The sequence below is a fragment of the Coffea arabica genome, chromosome 10c, assembly GCF_036785885.1.
Source record: "Coffea arabica cultivar ET-39 chromosome 10c, Coffea Arabica ET-39 HiFi, whole genome shotgun sequence".
Taxonomy (NCBI): Eukaryota; Viridiplantae; Streptophyta; class Magnoliopsida; order Gentianales; family Rubiaceae; genus Coffea; species Coffea arabica.
The window spans coordinates 4,727,337-4,747,800 of record NC_092329.1 but is presented as its reverse complement, the minus strand read 5'-3'; the positions used below and the strand labels follow the sequence as shown (position 1 = coordinate 4,747,800).

Genomic DNA, 20,464 nt, shown 5'->3' with positions numbered 1-20,464 from the left:
GACTACTTATGTACGAAATTGACAGGGCAACCATAGAGTTGTTGGCAAGGCATCTCTCTTATCTGCTCCTCCATACATTCCTGCCGTGATTTTCTATTGCTTCGCTCGTAAAAAAAATTTTACCATTCGCTTAATCTTTTCTTTATGTTGCAGTTTTTTTTTTTTCAAACTCTAATCGCTAGTAACAAATTTAATGTGGGGTGGCATGGATTCAAGTTACAGATTTATGTGATGGGATGGTTAATTAATCTATCAGTTAGGCAACAGTAGCACAACAAAGATTATTTTGCAAAATATAGGAAAATGTTACCCGTGGAAGTGACTAGTTTTTTTTTTTTTTTTTTTTTGTATTTTTTTTCGGTAGAATCAAGTTTGGGTGGATTTGGCTTCCATCGTCACCATAGATAGGTCGAAGCATGCTTCCAGAACTATAGGTGGCTTATAGGAGTTCTTACAAATCGCCCATCAACACAATCTTCACATCTACAGCGAAATTCTAACCGATGATCTTTTATGAGTGAGTGGTTCGTTCTTGTTAATTGAGTTAACTTGTATTGACTGAAAAAAAGGACTAGTATATGTGGCATTCTAAAATGAAAAAATAAAAAAAAAAAAGGGCAAGCAAATCATAAACCATACTCCTTGATACGTTTGGAAGAAATTAGACAAAGAGTGGGCAATCTTAGTTGGAAGTCTTAGAGATTAAGGGAAGATTAATTATGAGATAAGTTAATCAAGTCATGCTTCTGGAAATATCACACGTTGCAACATATGGCGGCGACCTAGCAAAACCCTCCTGTATAACTCTAACAAAAGAAAATTCCAAAGAAAGAAAAACACACAACACTTGGAAGTCCCCAATTGGTTTTGGTTACTTTTGTTTGAATTTTGATCCCCAAAAAAAATGATAAATTGGTCCAATTGCAGCGCCCCCTTATATGGTTACACCCCTAACAACTACTTACCTCAAATTTCCAAATCCCCTTCTTAAATATAAGTCCTCTAGGTAGCCTTCTAGTAATTAAATTGTATGCTCCACTGCAGCATCACAATTATAGCAAACTAAAGTTGAAAGTTGAAACATATAAATCATAGCATAGTTCGCCCACATACAGGCCAAAAAGGTTGTTCGCGCAGCTAGCTTTTGAAGTCATCAAAATATGATCAAGGCTATTTTTCCAAAAGCTTTAGTTATTCGGATCAATATAGCTTTCTTGGCTTTGTTCTTGTTGGCTTATGCATTTCTCTTTCTCTGGCCTTCATCAACTTCAGTCTACAATGCGAGCCCTGCATCCTTTGTTAGATGTTCTTTGCGCGAATGCCATCATAAGGTAAGGTGAGCTGACTGATCAGGTTGTATTGCTGCAACTGCTTTTTATGAGTTATATACATACAATATGAGATATAATTCGAGTTTGTGCTATCTTCTTTGCTTAGACGGAAAATGGTATCAAGATGAAGGCAGTCCTGGAAGAGCCGCGCAACCGTCAATTCAACAGCCCTGAAAGGATCGTGGTGAAGAGGGAAAAACCGAGTTTCATGAACGAAATGGGGCGAGGGATGATGATTGGGATGGTGAATATGGAGGGTGAAGATGTAAGTGAATGGAACATGCTTGGACAAGTTATTCCCGTTTCTTTCGAGCCAGTTTCCGAGCTTTTTGAATGGAAGGATCTGTTCCCTGAGTGGATTGATGAGGAGGAAGAAATTGATGGTCCGTCCTGCCCAGAAATACCAATGCCGGATTTTTATAAATATGCTTCAGTGGATATGATAGTAGCCAAGCTGCCGTGCAGAGTTCAAGAAGTAGGATGGGGAAGGGATGTGCTTAGGCTGCAGGTGCATCTCATAGCTGCCAATTTAGCGGTTAAGAGAGGAAGAGGGATTTGGAATAGGAGAATCAAAGTGGTGTTTTTGAGCAAATGCAGGCCAATGCCTGATTTGTTTAGATGTGATGATCTGCTGAGACAAGAAGGGGATTGGTGGTATTATGAACCAGACTTGACAAGGTTGGCGCAGAAAGTTTCATTGCCAGTTGGCTCCTGCAATTTGGCTTTGCCTCTCTGGGGAAAAGGTACAAAAATTTTTCAGTTTTGCGTCTATTGCCTTTACACCACCTATTTCATGGAACAATTTCACCTTTTTTTCTTCCTCACAAATTTAATTTGCTTCTTCTATTCGTGAAATCTTTCAAACAGTTTCACAAATTTAAACCATAGAGATATATATATAATAACTGGGTAGAAGCATATTACGTCTTTGTTCCTTTTGTTTACTTCTTTGAAGCAAATAGAGGACTTTCATCATTAAACCAGAAAGAAAAGAGTGAACTTTACTTCTTGAAAACGCCCAGAAGACGGAGAAAAGTGACTGGAACATAACCAGGTAGGGGTCGGAAAGAGGAAAAAAGTGCAAAAGCGCGCCAGGTAGGGGTCGAACCTACGACCTTCTGCTTAGGAAACAGACGCTCTATCCACTGAGCTACAGGCGCTCTACACTTTCATGTCGGTTACAATTTCTTAACAAGATGTCCATTTCTCGGTAGTTGGTATTTGATACTTGAAACAAACCGAAAAGCCCGAAAAATTTTGCTTTCGTTGTTTTAAGTATCATATAAATGCCCGTTTTTAATCTTTTGGCATACCAAAAGAAATAATCCATTTGTGATGTCTAAAAAAAAAAAAAAGTATTTGGAACAACTTTAAAGTAAAGGCGCATTGTCTATTACGTAATTCTTGTCGAATCACTTTAAGTCTTTAAAGACTTTATAGGTATTATCGTACGTTTAATCAAAACCTCTTAATAAACTAAACCCGTATAAGGATCAACTCGATGGCATAACCCACAAATTAGAAAACAAACAGTTGTACTTTGTAATCTTAGGACCACTTTACTTATGTGTTGAATTATTTTTTAAGCAACATGTAGTTGATAGTAGTAGCATTAATTATTACTTCATTTCCCATTTTGTATGAAGAGGCATTACATTTCATCCCTTTTTTCTCATTTACTATATTTGAAAGCGCAACATGTGTTTTTTTTTTTTTTTTTTTTGGGGCTGCATAATTGACGATCACTTATTTCAGGAATCCACGAGGTGTACGACGTATCCAAGATTGAGAAAAAAAACACCAGAACAATCAAAAGAGAAGCCTATGCTACAGTTCTCCATTCCTCCGAATCCTACGTTTGTGGAGCAATAGCCCTAGCCCAGAGTCTCCTCCAAACCGGAACCAAACGCGACCTTATCCTCCTCCTGGACAGGAGTATATCCAAACCCAAAAGGGAGGCCCTCGCAAAAGCCGGGTGGAAGTTCAGATTCATCAAGAGGATCCGAAACCCGAGAGCCGAAAAGAACACCTATAACGAATATAATTACAGTAAATTCAGATTATGGCAGCTCGCTGAATATGACAAGATCATTTTCATCGATGCGGACATTATCGTCCTACGTAATCTGGATATTCTCTTCCATTTTCCTCAAATTTCCGCTACGGGAAACGATGGATCCATTTTCAATTCGGGTGTCATGGTGATTGAGCCTTCAAATTGCACGTTCAACATGTTCATGCAACGTACCAGAGAAATTGTGTCGTACAACGGAGGGGACCAGGGATTTTTGAATGAAGTTTTTGTATGGTGGCATAGGTTGCCTAGAAGAGTTAATTTCTTGAAGAATTTTTGGTCGAATTCTACGGTGGAGGCTGCAGTCAAGAATCAGCTATTGGGGGCAGATCCACCTAAGCTGTATTCCATACATTTTCTTGGATTGAAGCCCTGGCTGTGCTACAGGGACTATGATTGTAACTGGGACCTTGAAAATCAGCATGTTTATGCAAGTGATGTTGCTCATCGAAGATGGTGGAAACTTCATGATGCCATGGATGAGGGCTTGCAGAAATGTTGTGCATTGCGGAAACAAAGGAAGATTGACTTGGAATGGGACAGGAAATTGGCTCGGGAAAAGGGATTAAAGGATGGACATTGGAGTATGAATGTTACTGATCCCAGAAAATATACTACTTGAATTGGTTTTGTAATTTTTTTAAAACTTTTTTTTTTGCCTTTCTTCTAGTATTTGTCTTCATTTTTTTGTTAATTTTTTTTAATTAAAATTGCGTAGGATTTTGCGCGGAGGGATTTATTCAACATGGTTCGTAATTTATTTGTATAGAAAATTATTCTGCTCGAGTCAGTCACCAGTACCAATAAATCAAGCATAAGTTACCAATACATTATTTGTGATTACCGTTTCAAGTGACCAGCAAGTTGTCTTAACTCCGTTTGATAATCCAATTCGGCAATTAAATTTAACGGACTCAGATTTTAATATATTCAAAGGTGTTTGGTGATAAAAAAAAATAGAACATCTTAATTAATTAATTAATTAACTTTGAATTGTTTAGACAAAACTCAATCAAAATAGTAAGTGATAATCTGTTTACTTATCGCTTAGTACAGAATCTCAAATAAGATGCTCATGAATTGCTTAATCACGTTTCTATGAACTCTCGTTAGGTTATATAAACTAAAGTAAGATGCTCTTGAATTTTTTTGAAATAACTAATTGCTAATCTAAGGTGTCATAAAAAGGAAAAAAAATCTAAGCAGTCATATAAACCTCAAGACCATATGCACATGTATATGTATATGTATGGCAATGTTACTTGTTTAGTTCCTTAGGAAGAAATATCTTGCTAATCAGACAAGCTTAATTTATCTGAAAAGTTGCTTGTTTAAATTTGAGGATTGGGTGAAAGGCAAGAATGGAAAGTTGAAAATGAGACATCAAACCAAGTCTTAGTTGAGCAAACCACTATTAGGTACACCTAACAGTGCATAAAATATACACTACTATCTCGTTGACGAATTACTGATCAAATTTATTCATTATATCCCACCTACGCATTAACCCAATAATGAACCGTTCAATCCAACTGTAGAGCTATTTCTTAAATAAATTTTGACTTCCACTCACCCCCATCATTTTTTCTTTGAAAAGAACCCATAACAAATTAACAATACCTTGACAAGTATTTTCATTTTTTGGTTTTATTTTTTTGAGTAAAAAAAAAAATCTTTGGTTTGTCTGTGTTCTTTTTGTGGACGATTGCATAAATGGCTACTTTTGGCAAATATGGCAAATCAAAGAAACGACCCATTATCAAGAGCCCACAGAGCAACCAAATTCAACTATAGTTGTTCTGATTGGGATCTTGGGACCGGATAGAGGAAGCTTTTTTGGGTCGAACGGCCCAAACGCATGAGGAGATGAAGTTTGAATCTGATATAAAGTCCAGTCCAGCTACATGGTTTTGACTTTTCAGAATCAAATAGGAGGGCAAGACATCAAAAGGGTGCAGATTTTTTTGTACATATGATTATGATATGAATAATAAAGTACTATTTGATTTTATTATAGGTGTAATAATTTTATTTCCACCCATTGTATTTTTGTGCAATTCAATGATTTTCCTATTCTGTATAGAATAAAGATGCACTCTGGGGGAAAAGGATCATTAAACAAGTGAAACCTGACAAAAACACCAAAATCAAGAGCCAATCATTCCTAGCTCTAGATTGTAAACTAATTTGAAATTTAAAATATATATATATATATATAAAAAAAAGAAGACCTTGAAAAAAAAATCCAAAAGTACAATGACGAAACCCCTTACACAATTTAATGTTGTAAAAGAAAATATTAAATAACACAATGTCAAATAGGTGATTTTTTTTTCTTTTTTTGACAGAATAAGTAAGTATATTTGGTGCAATTATACACGTAACGTGATACACATTATAATAGATGGTAGTGATTAATTGGATAATAACTAATAGAGAGTTTTTAATGACACTCGCACTATCGTTTTTATTATATAATTTTTATTTATTATATTATGTAATAAAATAAATGATGGGAGTACCGTTAACCAAGAAAAGAAGTGTCACTAAATAATAGAGCATTTTCTCAACTAATAATTGAAAAAACTTGGATAAGACACGCGCTAGGAACGGAGCGTAATGACAGCACCCTTAATGGGCGGCGACTTTAAATCAGTCTCCACTTCTTTAAATAGAGTAGTATTTATTTTTTTAAAACAAATAAAATTTATATATAAAAAAAGAAAAGAGTAAAAGACAGAAAAGCGAGAGAAGGGAAGACAGGCAGAGAGAAGAGCTGACGATTGACAAGAAACAAAAAACAGACCAGCACAGGTCCTCTGGTTCGTAGATTATGCTACGGTCATTAAAAACAGTCGTACTTCTTCTTCATTTATGTACCACAAAATTTTCGGACAATCAAACTTAACAATTATCCAAAATCCCAATTACTTAGTGTCCTTAAATCATCCAAACAGCTTCAACTCACATCTGCCTTTGACTCTTGAATACAGGAGGTACTAGTGTAAAGATAACCTTCTCTTGTTTTGGCTAAGCTTTTAAGAACTAATGAATTGTGGGTTCTTTTTTTTTTATATATAGTATTACATATAGTTTTTTTTCTGAGGCAGTGAATTGTTTCCAGCTGATTGGAGAAAATTGAAGGGTGGCTAATAATTTTTGGGAGGCATATATTTTGGAGGTCTCCTTTTTGACTTGCCTTTCTTTTTCGTTCCTGGCGTTTCAGGGGTACGTCTCTCTCTTTCTCTCTCCCCTTTTCAATCTCTCTTCATCTCTCTCCCAATCTAAATAATTCTCTGATTAAACCATGACTAATCATTTAATAGCCTATTGATGCTCTATGCTTCGTTCAAATTTGAAGTATGTAGATTCTTCTGCATTTAATGGTGAATTTTTGTTCTTTACTGTATTTGTTTGGTTGTTACGGTTTTGCATGTGCATTTGTGGAATTCTTGGAACCAGGATGAGGTAAATGATTGTGAAAGATGTTAACTTTTCATAAGAAATTAAATTATGTAAAGATGGATTCTTTTTCAATCATGATGAGCTGGGGATTAGGTAGAATCTTGCGCCAATGGAATTACAATGGAGATTTTCATCATGTCTTTCATGCGGGAGAAGAATGTATGCAAAGCTCTGGTGTATTTTCAAATATTTGTCAGCCCTTGTTTCTCAAGATATTTAGGATGTGGGTTTAGATGTTGAAAGTGGTAGAAAATGGTGTCAAACATCTAGTATTATAGCATGATGTTTCGTCTTGATTTCTTGAATTTTCTGGTGTGTGGTTTAACCTTTTTTTTTATTATTCTGTAGGGTTGCTCATATAATATTGTGCGTCTTTGTTTAAATTTTGTGCTTTGACAGCCATCACGGAAGTTTCCAATGTGATTAATTGTATTTGAACGCTTTATTCCTGGTGCATGTTTCTCTTTTATGAATGTTAGTTTTTTCAGGTTTCGGGGTGGGGGAGGGGGAGGGGGATAGATTGTGTAAGGTGATTGATTTTTGGTATGGCAATTCATAGATTGGAGCACATCATTATGTTAATGAATTTTATGTAGTTCATGTAATAGAAAAGGTGTTGTTTATCTTGTCTGTATATATTTGACTCATCAAGCACTATTTACAATAACGATTATGTCATTTGTTTTTATTTTGTCATCCTCTGCTACCACTGGATGTCTGCGAGTTATGTATCCTCAAAAGATTGATGGTTTTTGGGAATTCGTAGGCTTTTAGGTGGTACATGCCCTGCCAATCTTTTGTGGTGTGTATATAATCCATGTAGCTATGCCTTCAGACCAGTTGTGATTCCATCGTTTGCCTTCTAGAGATGTGCTAGAGAGTCTGCCTCCTATATAAGATTCATGAACATGAAGGTTATGCAACTGAAGCTACTTGAGCTGGACCCTCATTCCTGCCAACTAGGAAAAGCAATTTTTCGAGGCTTGACCAAAATAGTGAAAAATTTGCTCAACATTTATTTGGAACAGGAGAATATAGAACATCGAGATGAATTCAATGTTCTTGTGTATGTTACGAGATTGATATGGAAGTGTCAAACATTATCTCAATTTACCCCTGAGGCATGAGAAAGTTTTAGAGTAGGAAAATATGTAAGCTTGAAAAGATTTTCCTATAATTGAATGTCTGAAGATGAAGTTGGCACATCTTTGAAATATCCAAACAAAGGATTCCTGATACTGGATGCTCTACTAATGCAATATCTCCTGAATGCTGCAAATTATGTGTTTAGACTAAATCTAGCTCCCAACAGCTCGCTCATAACACCTTGCAGGAAAGTCTGCTAAAGGAATCTAGTCTTGCAAAGTAATAAACAAAAGGAGTCAGTTTCCATTGCTCACCAAAGTGTTGAGGACTAAGCTTCCATCTGCATCTTTAGCCACCTCCTTCAGCTCAAAAATCATTTACCTGGAGATACTAACCATCCACCAGGCTTCTTTTTCTTTTCAATTTTGTTCGTGGGATGACTTGTAGATCAATTTTTTTCCTCATTCATAAAAAATTTCAGAAGTATGATGGAGTTCATAGTAAACAGCATGCATCCTTAGGAAAGAATAGAGTGGACCTCACAATTTGAGGTTATTGGTTCATAATAGCATTTGTAACAATAATAGAACGAAGGAATTAACTCACAATTTCGAATATAACAGAACTACTGTGTATGGTTGGAAACCAATTCACAATCTTTAAATGTTTTTCTGTAGCTATCTTTTTTGAAGGAAAAGATTCTTGAATCATACTCTGCATGCCAGTATATTTATTAATTCATTTCCTTGAGATACTTCTGAATGCAGACAGAAGCAGATATGTCCCTGCATAATTTAATTGTTTTCTAGTTTGAATTTTTTCTTGTTCTTGTTCTTCTTTTCTTCTAGTAGAAAAGCACGATGAATTGGAAAATGCTACTTAATTTACTTCTGTTTTTTGTGGAACTGTGGTTTAGATAATCACAATTTACATAGTATGCAACATCATTTCTTTTGTTGAACTCATGACTTTGCACCAATTTGCATAGTTTCATCACAAAGGAAATATTGTTAACAGATATTTGTAAACCAAATATTTTCTAGAAGCTAGAATAGTAGCGTTTTGGCCTCCAGTTAAGATCTCTCTCCCTCTCTCTCTCTCTCTCTCTCTCACGCGCACACACACCCCCCTGCCCCACCCCCTACATGCTTCATATGTTTTTCCTGCGGGCATGATTGTTTTGCACTGTAAGTGATCCCTACTTCATCAGTCTCTCTCTCACATGCGTGCGCGCACATCGCTACATGCTTCATATGTTTCTCCATCCAACTGACATGATTATTTTGCACTGTGAGAGATCTCTATTTCATTATTCAAGGATTGATGGTCATGTTCAGGATTTGGTGGCCAGCAGTTTGGAGACGCACATTATGTTTCACCCTTCGAACCGAATGAAAAAAAAGAGCACATTATGTGTCCAGAATAAGGCATATCTAAGAGAGATCTGTCTAGGATGGGGCTTGTAATTCTTAGTTGTTGGCTTTCTGCTAAAACATTCAATAACTAGTGTCTTGGCTATTAGTATCTCTGTAGCTATTGCTGCCAGGATAAAAATGTGGAAGAGGTCATACTTACACTGATGTGTATCTAATGTCTCTTTGATCCACATTTTTGTTTTTACTGCTATATCAGCTGGTAAACATCTTTCCCTGAGTATGTCTAGTTTTACGTTTGCCAGTATAATGGGCCTTAGTCAAAATGAGTGCCTTGATTCTTAGTACATTAAAGAAAAATAAGAAAATAAAAACATTTATAGTAGTCATGGGTAATGAATTTGCTTGTTAAACATTGATCTCATGAAAAAGAGTGGGCCATAAGTTGCTTAACCTAAGATAACAGAGATGGTTTCATTGAGTACTTGTTGTGTCTTACGCTGCACTTCTTTATGACTGTTAATATTCACATTACTGCATTCAATTTGTTTTTATTTTTTAAGATTCTTGAATTTCAGGTACCCACTTAGCTCTTCATAGGACTTGGAATGGAGGATGTGAAAAAGATGGACGAAAATGCTCTTGCAGAGTCTTCTACCACACCAATTGTTTCCTCCACACATGAGGATCAAACAAATAGTCATATCCCAACAGATACTAACGGGAAGGTGGAATCTGAATGTCAGCAACCACATACGGATATTTCTGCATTAGAACATCCAAAGGATATGTCAGATGTCTCTTTTCTTGCAGACGGTCCATCTGTTCCATCAGAAAATCCGGAACGTACTTCTGATGTCACTCAAGTTGAGAAGTCAATCTCACATTCATCAACAAACATACTAGGGGAACAGGAGACTCAAAAAGATGACACTTCAACAATTATTTCAAAATCTGTTCCATCATATACATTAGAAGCAAAACCAAGTGAAATTGTGCAACAATCTTTAGAAATTGGGTCACCTGGTAGTACTCATATTGAATCAAATGATACTTCCAATGGGCATGCACATGGGAATTCGGTTTTGGAGGCATCTCAGATACAAAACATAAAAGAATTCACTGTCTCAGTTCCACCTATTAAAGTGGGACAAAATGCAGGAGCTGCCAGACACCTTTCTCAGGCGGTTGATTCCCCTAGGAGCACTCATGGTCGTGATGATATACCTTCTGCGTCATCTCGTCATGTCAGAGAGAATGAAGGCACGAATCATGTAATAGCGTCAAACAGTCCTGTTTCCAAAGTTTCCAGAACCATAAGCAGAGCACAACAGTCTGCTGGCAGCCCTAAAACTCCTCAGAGTATGGATATAAACAGAGGCCAAATTGATACGGCAGCACCTATTGAATCCGTAAAACATGCTGTTTCAAAATTTGGGGGTATTGTTGATTGGAAGGCCCATAGAATGCAGACTGTGGAGGTAAAATTTCTTCCAACTCCTAGACTGTTGTCTATCACTGTCATGGTCCAGCTTTTAAATAACCATATTATTATCATCTTCTATTAAAAAATTTCATATTCCATTGGCTCTCGAGATAAGCAGCAGTAGTATATAAAATCAAGATACCTTTTGTCTTTTTTTATTCTGGTGTAAATGTTTTTTGTTCTGCAGTATATGCTTTTCTGTAATCATTAGTTATATGTTATTGGTAGCTCTGAATTTGCTTTCAATCTGCAGAGACGCAAGTTAATAGAACAAGAACTGGAGAAAGTACAAGAGGAGATTCCATTGTATAAGAACAAGTGTGACGCTGCTGAAGATGCAAAAGTACATGTCCTGAAGGAGCTAGAGAGCACTAAAAGACTTATCGAAGAACTGAAGCTCAACCTGGAGAAGGTACAAACAGAAGAGCAACAAGCAAAGCAAGATGCTGAACTTGCTAAACTCAGGGTGGAAGAGATGGAACAAGGGATTGCTGATGAGGCTAGCATTGCAGCCAAGGCTCAGCTGGAGGTCGCAAGAGCCAGGCATGCAGCTGCAATTACAGAATTGAAATCTGTGAAAGATGAGTTGGAAGCACTTCACAAAGACTATACTGTATTAGTGACTGAGAAAGATGTAGCAGTGAAGAAAGCAGAAGAAGCTGTTTCTGCATCAAAAGAAGTTGAAAAGACGGTCGAGGATTTGACAATTGAGCTGATTACTGCAAAAGAATCCTTGGAGTCTGCACATGCTGCACATCTTGAGGCAGAGGAACATAGGATTGGAGCAGCTATGGCCAAAGAGCAGGATGCCTTAAACTGGGAGAAAGAATTGAAGCAGGCTGAAGAGGAGCTGGAGAAACTAAACCAACAAATAGTCTTAGCAAGGGATCTCAAGTCAAAGTTGGATACGGCTTCAACATTACTGCAGGAATTAAAAGCTGAATTGGCAGCTTATATGGAGTCAAAGCTAAAAGAGGAAAATAATGAAGGAAACTTCAAAGATGGGCTGGTCGAATCAGAGAGAAGAACTCACAGTGATATACAAGCAGCAGTTGATTTTGCCAAGAAGGAACTGGAAGAAGTTAAGCTCAACATTGAGAAAGCAACAGATGAAGTAAATTGCTTGAAGGTGGCGGCTACATCATTGAAGTCAGAACTAGAAAAGGAAAAAGCAGAACTTGCCGCTATTAGGCAGAGAGAAGGAATGGCATCAGTCGCGGTTGCATCTCTTGAGGCAGAGATTGATAGGACAAAGTCAGAGATTGCTCTTGTTCAAATGAAGGAGAAGGAAGCTAGAGAAAAAATGGTGGAACTGCCCAAGCAACTACAGGAGGCAGCTCACCAGGCTGATGAGGCAAAATCACTTGCTCAAATGGCTCGTGAAGAGTTAAGGAAGGCAAAGGAGGAAGCAGAGCAAGCAAAGGCAGGAGCAAGTACAATAGAGAGTAGATTACATGCAGCTCAAAAGGAAATAGAGGCTGCAAAGGCTTCAGAGAAATTGGCACTTGCAGCTATCAATGCATTGCAAGAGAGTGAATCAGCTCAAAGCACAAATGATGAGGATACACCTACTGGAGTTACTCTTTCTTTAGAAGAGTATTACGAGCTGAGCAAGAGGACACATGATGCAGAGGAACAGGCTAACATGAGGGTGGCAGCTGCTATGTCCCAGATTGAGGTGGCTAAAGAGTCTGAATTGAGGACCTTGAATCAGCTGGAGGAAGTCAACCGTGAATTGGCTGAAAGAAAATCAGCACTGGAACTTGCATTGCAGAAGGCAGAACAAGCCAAGGAAGGGAAATTGGGTGTAGAACAGGAGCTGAGAAAGTGGAGGGCAGAGCATGAGCAGAGAAGGAAAGCAGCAGAATCAGTTCCGGTGGCAAACCCAACTAAGAGTCCAAGAGCAAGCTTTGAGGACAGACAAGAAACCAAGAACTTCAATCAAGGACCTGATGCCGCTGGAATTCATCAGAGGCTGAGCCCAAAGGCACATTTGAATGGAAGCAACACAGAAACTGAATCCTCACCAGAACCTGAAGTCAAGGTTGTAAAGAAGAAGAAGAGATCATTCTTCCCACGCATCTTCATGTTTTTGGCAAGAAAGAAGACACAAACTAAGTCAGCATAAGTACCTTATTTAGGTATCTAAATCACGTTTCTCATTATTGCTATGTTGCTATTTAGTTGGCTATTTCTATTGGTTTCTCTTGGGAAAGTAATTTCTAACAGTATATGTACATTGTACATGTTGAGTTTTTTATGTGCAATAAGTTGATGGGATTAAAATTTCACTTGCTATTGGGGCTGATTAGAGGATTACAAAAACCAGGTTTTTCTTTTATTGGTTTGGTTATAGAAACAATAAGGCGGTTCTGTAATATATTTGACTGCTGCTTGTGAGTGTTGATTCTCGCAGTTTTTGCAGGTTCACAGTGTTGACATCCTGGAACATTGTTGTTTATTAATGTATTAACTTCTTGTTGTCGTCTCTCCAGAATTTATTATTATTGAATCCATTGAAATGCTTTATATGAATAAGCATACCAAGAAAATGTACAAAATCAGGTCAATTTGCAATTTTACGAATTATTGTGGCATCTGATGTTATTCCAAAGGATTTTTGAAGTGTTCAGTTTCTCGTTTGGTGAGTAACCTATACATTGGAAGCATTAGGCGCTGCTTTTACTATTTTAAAGCATTCAGTTAAGATCTTCTCATTTTGTCTTCAAACTTTTGTCTAGGAATCGATTGATCTCAAGGCTTTTGATCTAGATTGCATGGAACACCTCATCACCTGATGACTGCTAAAAAAGAAATTTCGCTGGCAGGTCCAATGACCTTGCCTTCAGTCAATCTGCTGCAGGACATACATTTTCTTTTGATATTTGTGTCTTACATTTTTGTTTTTAAGAGTTCAAACTTATATACGTTCACTGCTCAAATCAAAAGAAAATCAGCTTCATTATGTGGCGCTAAATGATAGCCCACATTTCGATTCCAAACCGAAAAGATTGAACAAAAAAAAGGGGGGGGGGGGGGGGGGGGGGAGAGAGGGGGAGTACACAGACACACAGTGAGCTTTACATTTGACTGAAATCAAGAACCAGAACCAGCAAGTGTTTGAATAATGGTTTTATGCCATGGATCTGAAAGATGTTCCACGAGATTATCGATAGGGCCAGCATGAGTCACGCAAGCTTGAACAAAAAATCCTAGCATTGCCACCATAGCTAGCCTTCCTGCAGAAAAGACACTCATTTTTTACGTGGATTGCATCATGGTAAACAGGAAAAGTATCTTGGGGGAGGGTTGGATTGGGCGGTTTGTGAGGAGGGCATGTAAGTGAGAGATCCCGGATTCGAGCTCTCCTACTGATACTAGAGAAAAAAAAATAGTATCTAGATAGGGAAGAGGAATCGTGAAATTTTATATTATGCTCAATAAGTTAACCATTTTTTATCTCTTTGAGCTTCCAGTCATGAGCATTCGTTATGTCCTTAGCAATGCCAAGAGGATTCAACAAAGGGCCACCTGGGTACCTGCTCAAACAGCAGAAAACGATGACCACTTAAAATCTCAAGGACTACAACGTCAAATTCTAAGTGGTTCTCAAGCACAATAGATTCTAGCCATGACTGAAGAATTTTGAAGTAACAAGTGAAAATGCTATAGTCTGGAAGAGTTTTACCCTGGTTCAAGGCCTTCAAGTGCAGTTTCTAACCCAAAGAAAGTTCCCTCCTTGGCTTGAGATCCAGGGTTTTTGAAATCCATATATCTCTTTGTTTCAACGAACCTGAGAAAAACATGAAGGAAGGAGAAAATAAGTAGTTTCTTTCATAAAGATTTCAATTCCAATTGCAGCCTTGCAATTGAGTCACTGGCATTGTGGATTAAGTCAAAATACCCCATTAGTATTAGCTGAACGATCAACAGTGTTCTGGTACTAGCAAAATCAAATTTTGTCGCACCAGCTTCATACCAAACTGGCAAGTTGCTTATTCCTGTTACACGAAGCAGCTGCAGCAGGAAAATGGAGGACGAGCAAGAGTTTCAAAAGCTAGAACCAACGCTAACAGATCAAAACATCATTGGGAAGATTGTATTATACATTTGTGAATGCTACCAAGTGTAGATCAAACTTAATAACACTAAAAAACAGATTAGAATATCGTGAAGCAATGCAGTGCCAGATATAAAGAACAAAGAGTGGAGATTCGGAGTTCGCAGTCCAGTATCACTAACGTACATCAGTTACAAGAATTCCGGCAACTCCAAACATAGCAAAGCGAGAATGAACCAGTTCTGCCTGTACATACCACTTCAAGCTTTCGGGGTCCTCCCCAAGCCCCAATGGATCAAACCCAAAATCTCCAGCAAGTCTGCAAAACAGCATTATGTACTACAAGAAATGGACAAAGATACACCACATGCAGACTAGGGATTCTATACCAATATTGGATAGATAGAACAAGAAATGGGCTCACGTTCCATCAAGATAAGGTGGAGGTTCAAGCCCCGGGAGCCACGTGGGGCGCTTCTCAGCTTGAACTACTACAGTTTGGAGGTGACTGAGAGAAGGTCCTACTCCTTTTGCAGGCCAGCTTGTATCAGTAATATCTAATGAACTTCTTCGTGAACTCTTTGCAGAAACGGAAGAAGATGCATTGAATGCCAGAATTTGGGAGCCTCTACTCAAAGCAATATCCATCTTTGTCTTTCTATTTTGTGGCCCAGATAACAACAGGAAGGGGCCAAAGATTGAGGGCATATAGTTCACAGCTTGACAGAGAGAAGATAGCACGGCCCCACTTATCCTTTTTCACTGAAACCGTTGGCTTGGTTTACAATGGAATTATCAAACCACGCATTCCAGCATTCAGATAGAAGCCATACATTTGTATATGCCAAGCTCATTTTAAGACCGGAATTCCGAACTTTTAACGTTTTACAAAATAAGACTGCCATGTCAATTATGAAACAGGATGCATCAGCAAAAACCATGGTATATAAATAAAAAATATTATCAATCTTTGTAATGTGGAGGCAGGAAGTGGAATTACCTAGAACTCAAGCTTGAAAATAATAGCAATATCTTCACCTCATAGAGGAATCTGAAGTTTGGTTGCAGGAGAAGTGAAAATAAGAACGGAAATTATAACATATCCTTACAAATTAAATTCAGAGAGTACACGGTCATAAATTTCAAATACTCCTATCTAATACTTTTGCCAGTTCTACAACAACAATAAGGTTGCCAGCTTCATCGAAGACCGCTTTCAACATGATCTTACCGAAACTTAGGAAAAGTACAAATGAAAGGTGAAATTCTGCAACAGCGTTGCGTGCTTAGTGAGAACAACGCAGAGGATACTGAGACGTTCAGGAGAACACACAGACATTGAAAAAATGTGGACACATCCAAACAAGAGCTTTGTTTAGAGGTTCAAGCGCCGGTTGGTTATGCTGAATGAACTAACTTGCAAGGGGGTTGCAACCACCAGCGGAGCTTCAGGGGAGTCGCTAACAGCAAACTTCTCATGCATGAAGCGACTATCCACAATCGAGTCATTCTTTAAAACTATCTTGTAGCAGTAGCAGCTCTTCAAGCCAACTTGATTTTGGTAACATTCATGAGAACCATCCTTAACCTGTTGGAAGTTCCATATAACACTAAACTTGCCAACAGTAGCAACCAAATGGCGCTCCTGCTTCCCGTTCTCTGTCACCTGAGAAATGCATGTGAAAAAGGACTTAATCGCAATGGAAATGGGGTTCAAATAGTAGAATGAATAATAGAAGAATGAAATCTCCTTGTGAACACGATTTACTGTCTTGCCTAGTTAGAAACGATTAAAACTCTGTACACAAAAATGGAGAATTGACACGTGATTAGTAGTTAACCTGAAAATGGAGTGCTTAAAGTTTTAATCCAAAAAGTACTTAAAGTTTTAATCAAAAACTTTTTTTAATATATATTTATCGATAATGTCAAAGTCAAAAATAGACCTGCAACTACCCACACAATATCTTCATTTTATCCACATGATACTCTTGGAATAACCTTTCTTTGAAGCATAAATGCATTTCATTGATTTGGTTTCATAATTGATTGAGCTTAAGTCTTGTACAAGTATACTTAACTATTAGAAAGACTATGAGGGATAAAGTTAAAAAAACTCTGAGGGAATAAAACTACAAAATACCAAGTTTGCGTTGATTGATCATAGCAGATATCAAGAGTAATCAAATTTCACAGGCAAAAGAATAGAATGTGCACAACAATTTCACAGGCAAAAGTTCTAGTTCCTCTCTCACACAAATAGAATGTGCACAACAATTGTATGTGGTGTGTATGAATACATGGGAACATACATCCATTAAAACTGGAAATCAGTTTCCATCCATTGAAACTTTAGACAATAAAAAAGAGTAGGATTGCAGAAGTATTCTGATCTACAATAACATTATAACATTGCCAGGAAAAGACAATGTTCATGTAAACTTCACAGAAAGCTAAAAAGTGACAAACGTTTTCACTGCCTTTCAGTTTTTCTTGTCAACTACATTTTAGATTATACATTGCAACTATACAAAATATGCAATAGGTTTTATACCACCTTTTTCAGAGCTAAACATAAATAAGACAGTGTAAAGACACGATTAGCGGATTGGCCTCCATATTGTTATTGCCAACTGCATTTTAGATTGCGGATCGCAAGTACACAAAATATGACATAACATTTATACTATGTTTACAGGCAAACATAAGTAAGACAGAGTGAAGACATGATTAATGGAATAGCCAACATATATCTCTCTGTTTTTTTACCTCTATTGAATGGACATACCCAAAAGAGCTTGAACATCACCTTCTTAAAATTTTCATGAACTCAAAAACGGAAGATTCAAGATCCTATCCATGCATATATTGAAAAATCAAGGCAACTACAACATGTTAATCTATTATGACAGTTGGAATTTCAAGTTCAATAATATGAGAAAGTGATTGACTTTTCAAATTAATAGTTTCCGTGAGTAATAATATCGCATAATTAACTACAAGCAAGGAAAAGCTAATAATAGGAGTATACAGTTACCATGTAAAACATAAGCAACAACAGGCTTTTTGAGCGGACTAAGCAGTTCACTCTTATACTATCATATATGAGCAAATTAGGCAAACAATAACTCTTTCTGAACCAAGACTCAAAAGTAATCATCTAAGCAGGCAGCACAATATGGAGAAAATCAAAAGGAATACCCAAGAGAATTGAGCCTTGCGAAATTTGTTGTTCACTCCTGCCATGTGTGAATCCAAAGGAGTGAGCTTTAACAATCTTGGAGCTGAGATCCTATTCCCCATACGACCAGAGAAACCGGTCTTGGTCTTCCCATCCTTGTCAGTGAATAGAGTGCATATGAGAATCAAATAGGTATCAGTTGTCCCTAATATCCACTTCCCGTCAAAGGTCACGTCCACATGAGTAATTGGAGAACCAAGCCCTGGAAATGCAGTCTTCGCCTGCCTCATAGAATTGATAGAGTACAGTCTAATCTTCCCATCAAGTGATCCAACCACGATTGATCCATCACCAGTACTTGCAAAGCAGTTAAAATTAGTCCCTCTCGAAAACTGATGCCCTTGAGCCCAGTTCAATACAGGTGTACTTTCATTTGCAAGATTCTGCACCATACCATTTCGATCACGCATATCCCACCTACACAATCTGTTATCGTCCAATCCCAAAAAAGTAGAGCCAGTGGGATCCATTTGAGCTCCTTTACTATCATTAGTAATGTCCCTCATTGTGATATCAGTTCCATCCTTCCCAAACTTCCACTCAGTGACAATCTTTCCTGTCTCAATATCCAACTGATGTAACCCTCTTGTATGAGGCTTACCATCAGTCATTGGACTCATGAGAAGCATATTAGTTTCAGCTCTCATTAGCACAGCTTTCCTAGGGGTTGAATGAGCTATACCATTTGAAAAGCTCCCATTAGACCTTCCATTGTCAAAATTCACATAGACCCCTTTTCCTTGAATCCCATGACTATAATTCCTCACGACCTGAACCCCCGTATCGCTCACTAAGAAACTATTATCCAAAGCACCCAATGCCAAACTCTGAATAGCCCCACAATTGGGAGCTGCCTCCTCAAACTCCTCTGTCAAATCATTTCTATCCCTCAATGGAGTTTTCAAAGCTGATTGAGGGGTCTTAAAGAAACTATCTTCTGCGTCATCCCACATCGAATCATCAGCTTTTTCAGGCTTTGCCCAACCGATAAAATCCTTCCCATAAACCTTAACCTTATTCTCATCATTAGCTTCGTACCCATAAGTATTCTCGAACAAATAGTCTTGAAATTTGTCAAAAAATGAGTTATAATCTTCTTCACTATAAAACTTCACAGCCCAAACCCCATTAGCCACAAAGTCAACCCGCCTCTGATCCTTAATCGCCTTCAATTGCAAATTCTGATCAATCTTGACCCGGATTTTTGACCCAATTTTCAAAATCCACCAGGAATTCTCTTCGCATTCTTCATCCTCTTCTTCGTCCGAGCCATTTTCACTGTGGGTTTTGACAAAGCAATAAGTGGCAGATTTTTCAGCGACAGCCCATTTGGAATTAGACGTGTTGCCGCCGACGTGGATGAAGAGTTTGACGGCGTTCTTACGGGTCGGGTCGGACACTTTGCTAGAGTTGTCGTTGTTGTACTTGAGCTTGAGAGCTTTGAGCTTGGCTTCAACATGATCCAAAGAAGATGGGGTTTTGGGCTCGAAGGACGACGGCGTTTTAGCGTCTTCGAAGTTGTCTTCGTCTTCCTCTCGGTGGGCTTCTGGGGTTTGTGATTCGGAGTCGGAGTCGGAGTCTGAGAGATCCAGGTCTTCACGGCTGTGATTGGCCCCCATTATGCTTGAGAAACGATCCCGTTTGCTGGTTGGTTCACAGAGACGGCGAGAAAGAGATTGGATTGCAAAACAGGTATGCGGCGTCACCCACCCCAGTGCTGACCACTGAGTAGTATTACTCTACTGCAGTCCGCAGTACTATACTGAGCGGGAGTTTGAAATTTTGAAACGATGACCCAAAGGGGGCAAACCGGCAAAGGCTATTATTCGCAACGTTGTCGTTTTCAGCTCTTTTTCACGCTACTATTATTTTTGTTTTATCCTAGCTAGTGGGCAAAGGAATTGTTTTATCCTAGCTAGTAGGCAATAGGAATTAATTATGAGATTTTTTATTTTTTATTTTTTTTTGAGTTCTTTTTTTTTTTATTAAAGTTGGTAGGAAGACTTGGGATAAATACAATAATAGTAAATAAGTATAGTAGTAGCAGTTATTTAAATGTATGAGCGCAGGAGTGATATAGTAACAGTAGTTATATAAACATGAGAGTGCAGAGTATGGATGGAGTGATTGTATATTTATTCTATCATCTAAAAATTCTCTAAGATTTAACCAGTTTTGCACCTTATCCTCTAATATTATTATTTTTTTCACTTTACTCCCTAAATCATTGGTTAACTCTAACGTTGCGTTACAGATATGTTAAAAACCTCTCGGGGTTAATTATAATAAATCCTCTAATATCACCTTGTTTTCTTAATTTGTTTATTTGTTTCTAAAACCATTGGTCA

General features: G+C 37.8%; 4 protein-coding genes and 1 non-coding gene across 7 annotated transcripts; 2 read left to right on the top strand and 3 right to left on the bottom strand.

Moving 5' to 3' along the window:
- Window positions 1-1,033: 1,033 nt before the first annotated feature.
- On the top strand, window positions 1,034-4,191 carry LOC113714407 (UDP-glucuronate:xylan alpha-glucuronosyltransferase 2). 2 transcript variants are annotated; one of them, XM_027238223.2, is made up of 3 exons: window positions 1,034-1,331; window positions 1,438-2,074; window positions 3,087-4,191. In XM_027238223.2, exons 1-3 carry the CDS (start codon window positions 1,161-1,163, stop codon window positions 4,025-4,027), a joined length of 1,749 nt encoding a protein of 582 aa, XP_027094024.1. In that variant the 5' UTR covers window positions 1,034-1,160; the 3' UTR covers window positions 4,028-4,191. The 2 variants fall into 2 exon arrangements, with proteins under 2 accessions (XP_027094024.1, XP_027094025.1); XM_027238224.2 differs by having other exon boundaries at window positions 1,226-1,336.
- Window positions 2,419-2,491, bottom strand: TRNAR-CCU (transfer RNA arginine (anticodon CCU)). Its single transcript has one exon. It is a non-coding gene; the product is annotated as a tRNA-Arg (tRNA).
- Window positions 4,192-6,139: 1,948 nt separating the features above from the next.
- On the top strand, window positions 6,140-13,303 carry LOC113714616 (protein WEAK CHLOROPLAST MOVEMENT UNDER BLUE LIGHT 1-like). Of its 2 annotated transcripts, none has more exons than XM_027238550.2 (4): window positions 6,140-6,401; window positions 6,530-6,633; window positions 9,908-10,810; window positions 11,069-13,303. In XM_027238550.2, the coding sequence occupies exons 3-4, from the start codon at window positions 9,938-9,940 to the stop codon at window positions 12,941-12,943; spliced, it is 2,748 nt and encodes a 915-aa protein (XP_027094351.1). In that variant the 5' UTR covers window positions 6,140-6,401; window positions 6,530-6,633; window positions 9,908-9,937; the 3' UTR covers window positions 12,944-13,303. The 2 variants fall into 2 exon arrangements, with proteins under 2 accessions (XP_027094351.1, XP_027094350.1); XM_027238549.2 differs by having other exon boundaries at window positions 6,516-6,633.
- Window positions 13,304-13,757: 454 nt separating this feature from the next.
- On the bottom strand, window positions 13,758-15,643 carry LOC113714618 (photosystem I chlorophyll a/b-binding protein 5, chloroplastic-like). Its single transcript, XM_027238553.2, has 6 exons — window positions 15,300-15,643; window positions 15,062-15,194; window positions 14,720-14,832; window positions 14,504-14,608; window positions 14,266-14,354; window positions 13,758-14,054 (listed from the first exon to the last, which is right to left on the bottom strand). The coding sequence occupies exons 1-6, from the start codon at window positions 15,581-15,583 to the stop codon at window positions 13,912-13,914; spliced, it is 867 nt and encodes a 288-aa protein (XP_027094354.2). The 5' UTR covers window positions 15,584-15,643; the 3' UTR covers window positions 13,758-13,911.
- A 306-nt stretch (window positions 15,644-15,949) lies between these two features.
- LOC113714617 (protein CYPRO4-like) lies at window positions 15,950-20,037 on the bottom strand. The gene is made up of 2 exons (XM_027238551.2): window positions 18,077-20,037; window positions 15,950-16,541 (listed from the first exon to the last, which is right to left on the bottom strand). The coding sequence occupies exons 1-2, from the start codon at window positions 19,733-19,735 to the stop codon at window positions 16,251-16,253; spliced, it is 1,950 nt and encodes a 649-aa protein (XP_027094352.2). The 5' UTR covers window positions 19,736-20,037; the 3' UTR covers window positions 15,950-16,250.
- Between the last annotated feature and the right edge of the window lie 427 nt (window positions 20,038-20,464).

Excerpts from the sequence above, each read along its gene's own strand:
- LOC113714407 (XM_027238223.2), top strand. The coding sequence starts at position 1,161 with ATGATCAAGGCTATTTTTCCAAAAGCTTTAGTTATTCGGATCAATATA. Across the intron at positions 1,332-1,437 it reads TGCGCGAATGCCATCATAAG|ACGGAAAATGGTATCAAGAT; the intron begins GTAAGGTGAGCT and ends TTCTTTGCTTAG. Across the intron at positions 2,075-3,086 it reads TTTGCCTCTCTGGGGAAAAG|GAATCCACGAGGTGTACGAC; the intron begins GTACAAAAATTT and ends CACTTATTTCAG.
- LOC113714616 (XM_027238550.2), top strand. The coding sequence starts at position 9,938 with ATGGAGGATGTGAAAAAGATGGACGAAAATGCTCTTGCAGAGTCTTCT. Across the intron at positions 10,811-11,068 it reads ATAGAATGCAGACTGTGGAG|AGACGCAAGTTAATAGAACA; the intron begins GTAAAATTTCTT and ends TTCAATCTGCAG.
- LOC113714617 (XM_027238551.2), bottom strand. The coding sequence starts at position 19,735 with ATGGGGGCCAATCACAGCCGTGAAGACCTGGATCTCTCAGACTCCGAC. Across the intron at positions 16,542-18,076 it reads GCAAGGCTCAATTCTCTTGG|GTGACAGAGAACGGGAAGCA; the intron begins GTATTCCTTTTG and ends TGCATTTCTCAG.
- LOC113714618 (XM_027238553.2), bottom strand. The coding sequence starts at position 15,583 with ATGCCCTCAATCTTTGGCCCCTTCCTGTTGTTATCTGGGCCACAAAAT. Across the intron at positions 15,195-15,299 it reads CCACCTTATCTTGATGGAAC|ACTTGCTGGAGATTTTGGGT; the intron begins GTGAGCCCATTT and ends GCTGTTTTGCAG. Across the intron at positions 14,833-15,061 it reads CCGGAATTCTTGTAACTGAT|CTGCTTCGTGTAACAGGAAT; the intron begins GTACGTTAGTGA and ends TTCCTGCTGCAG.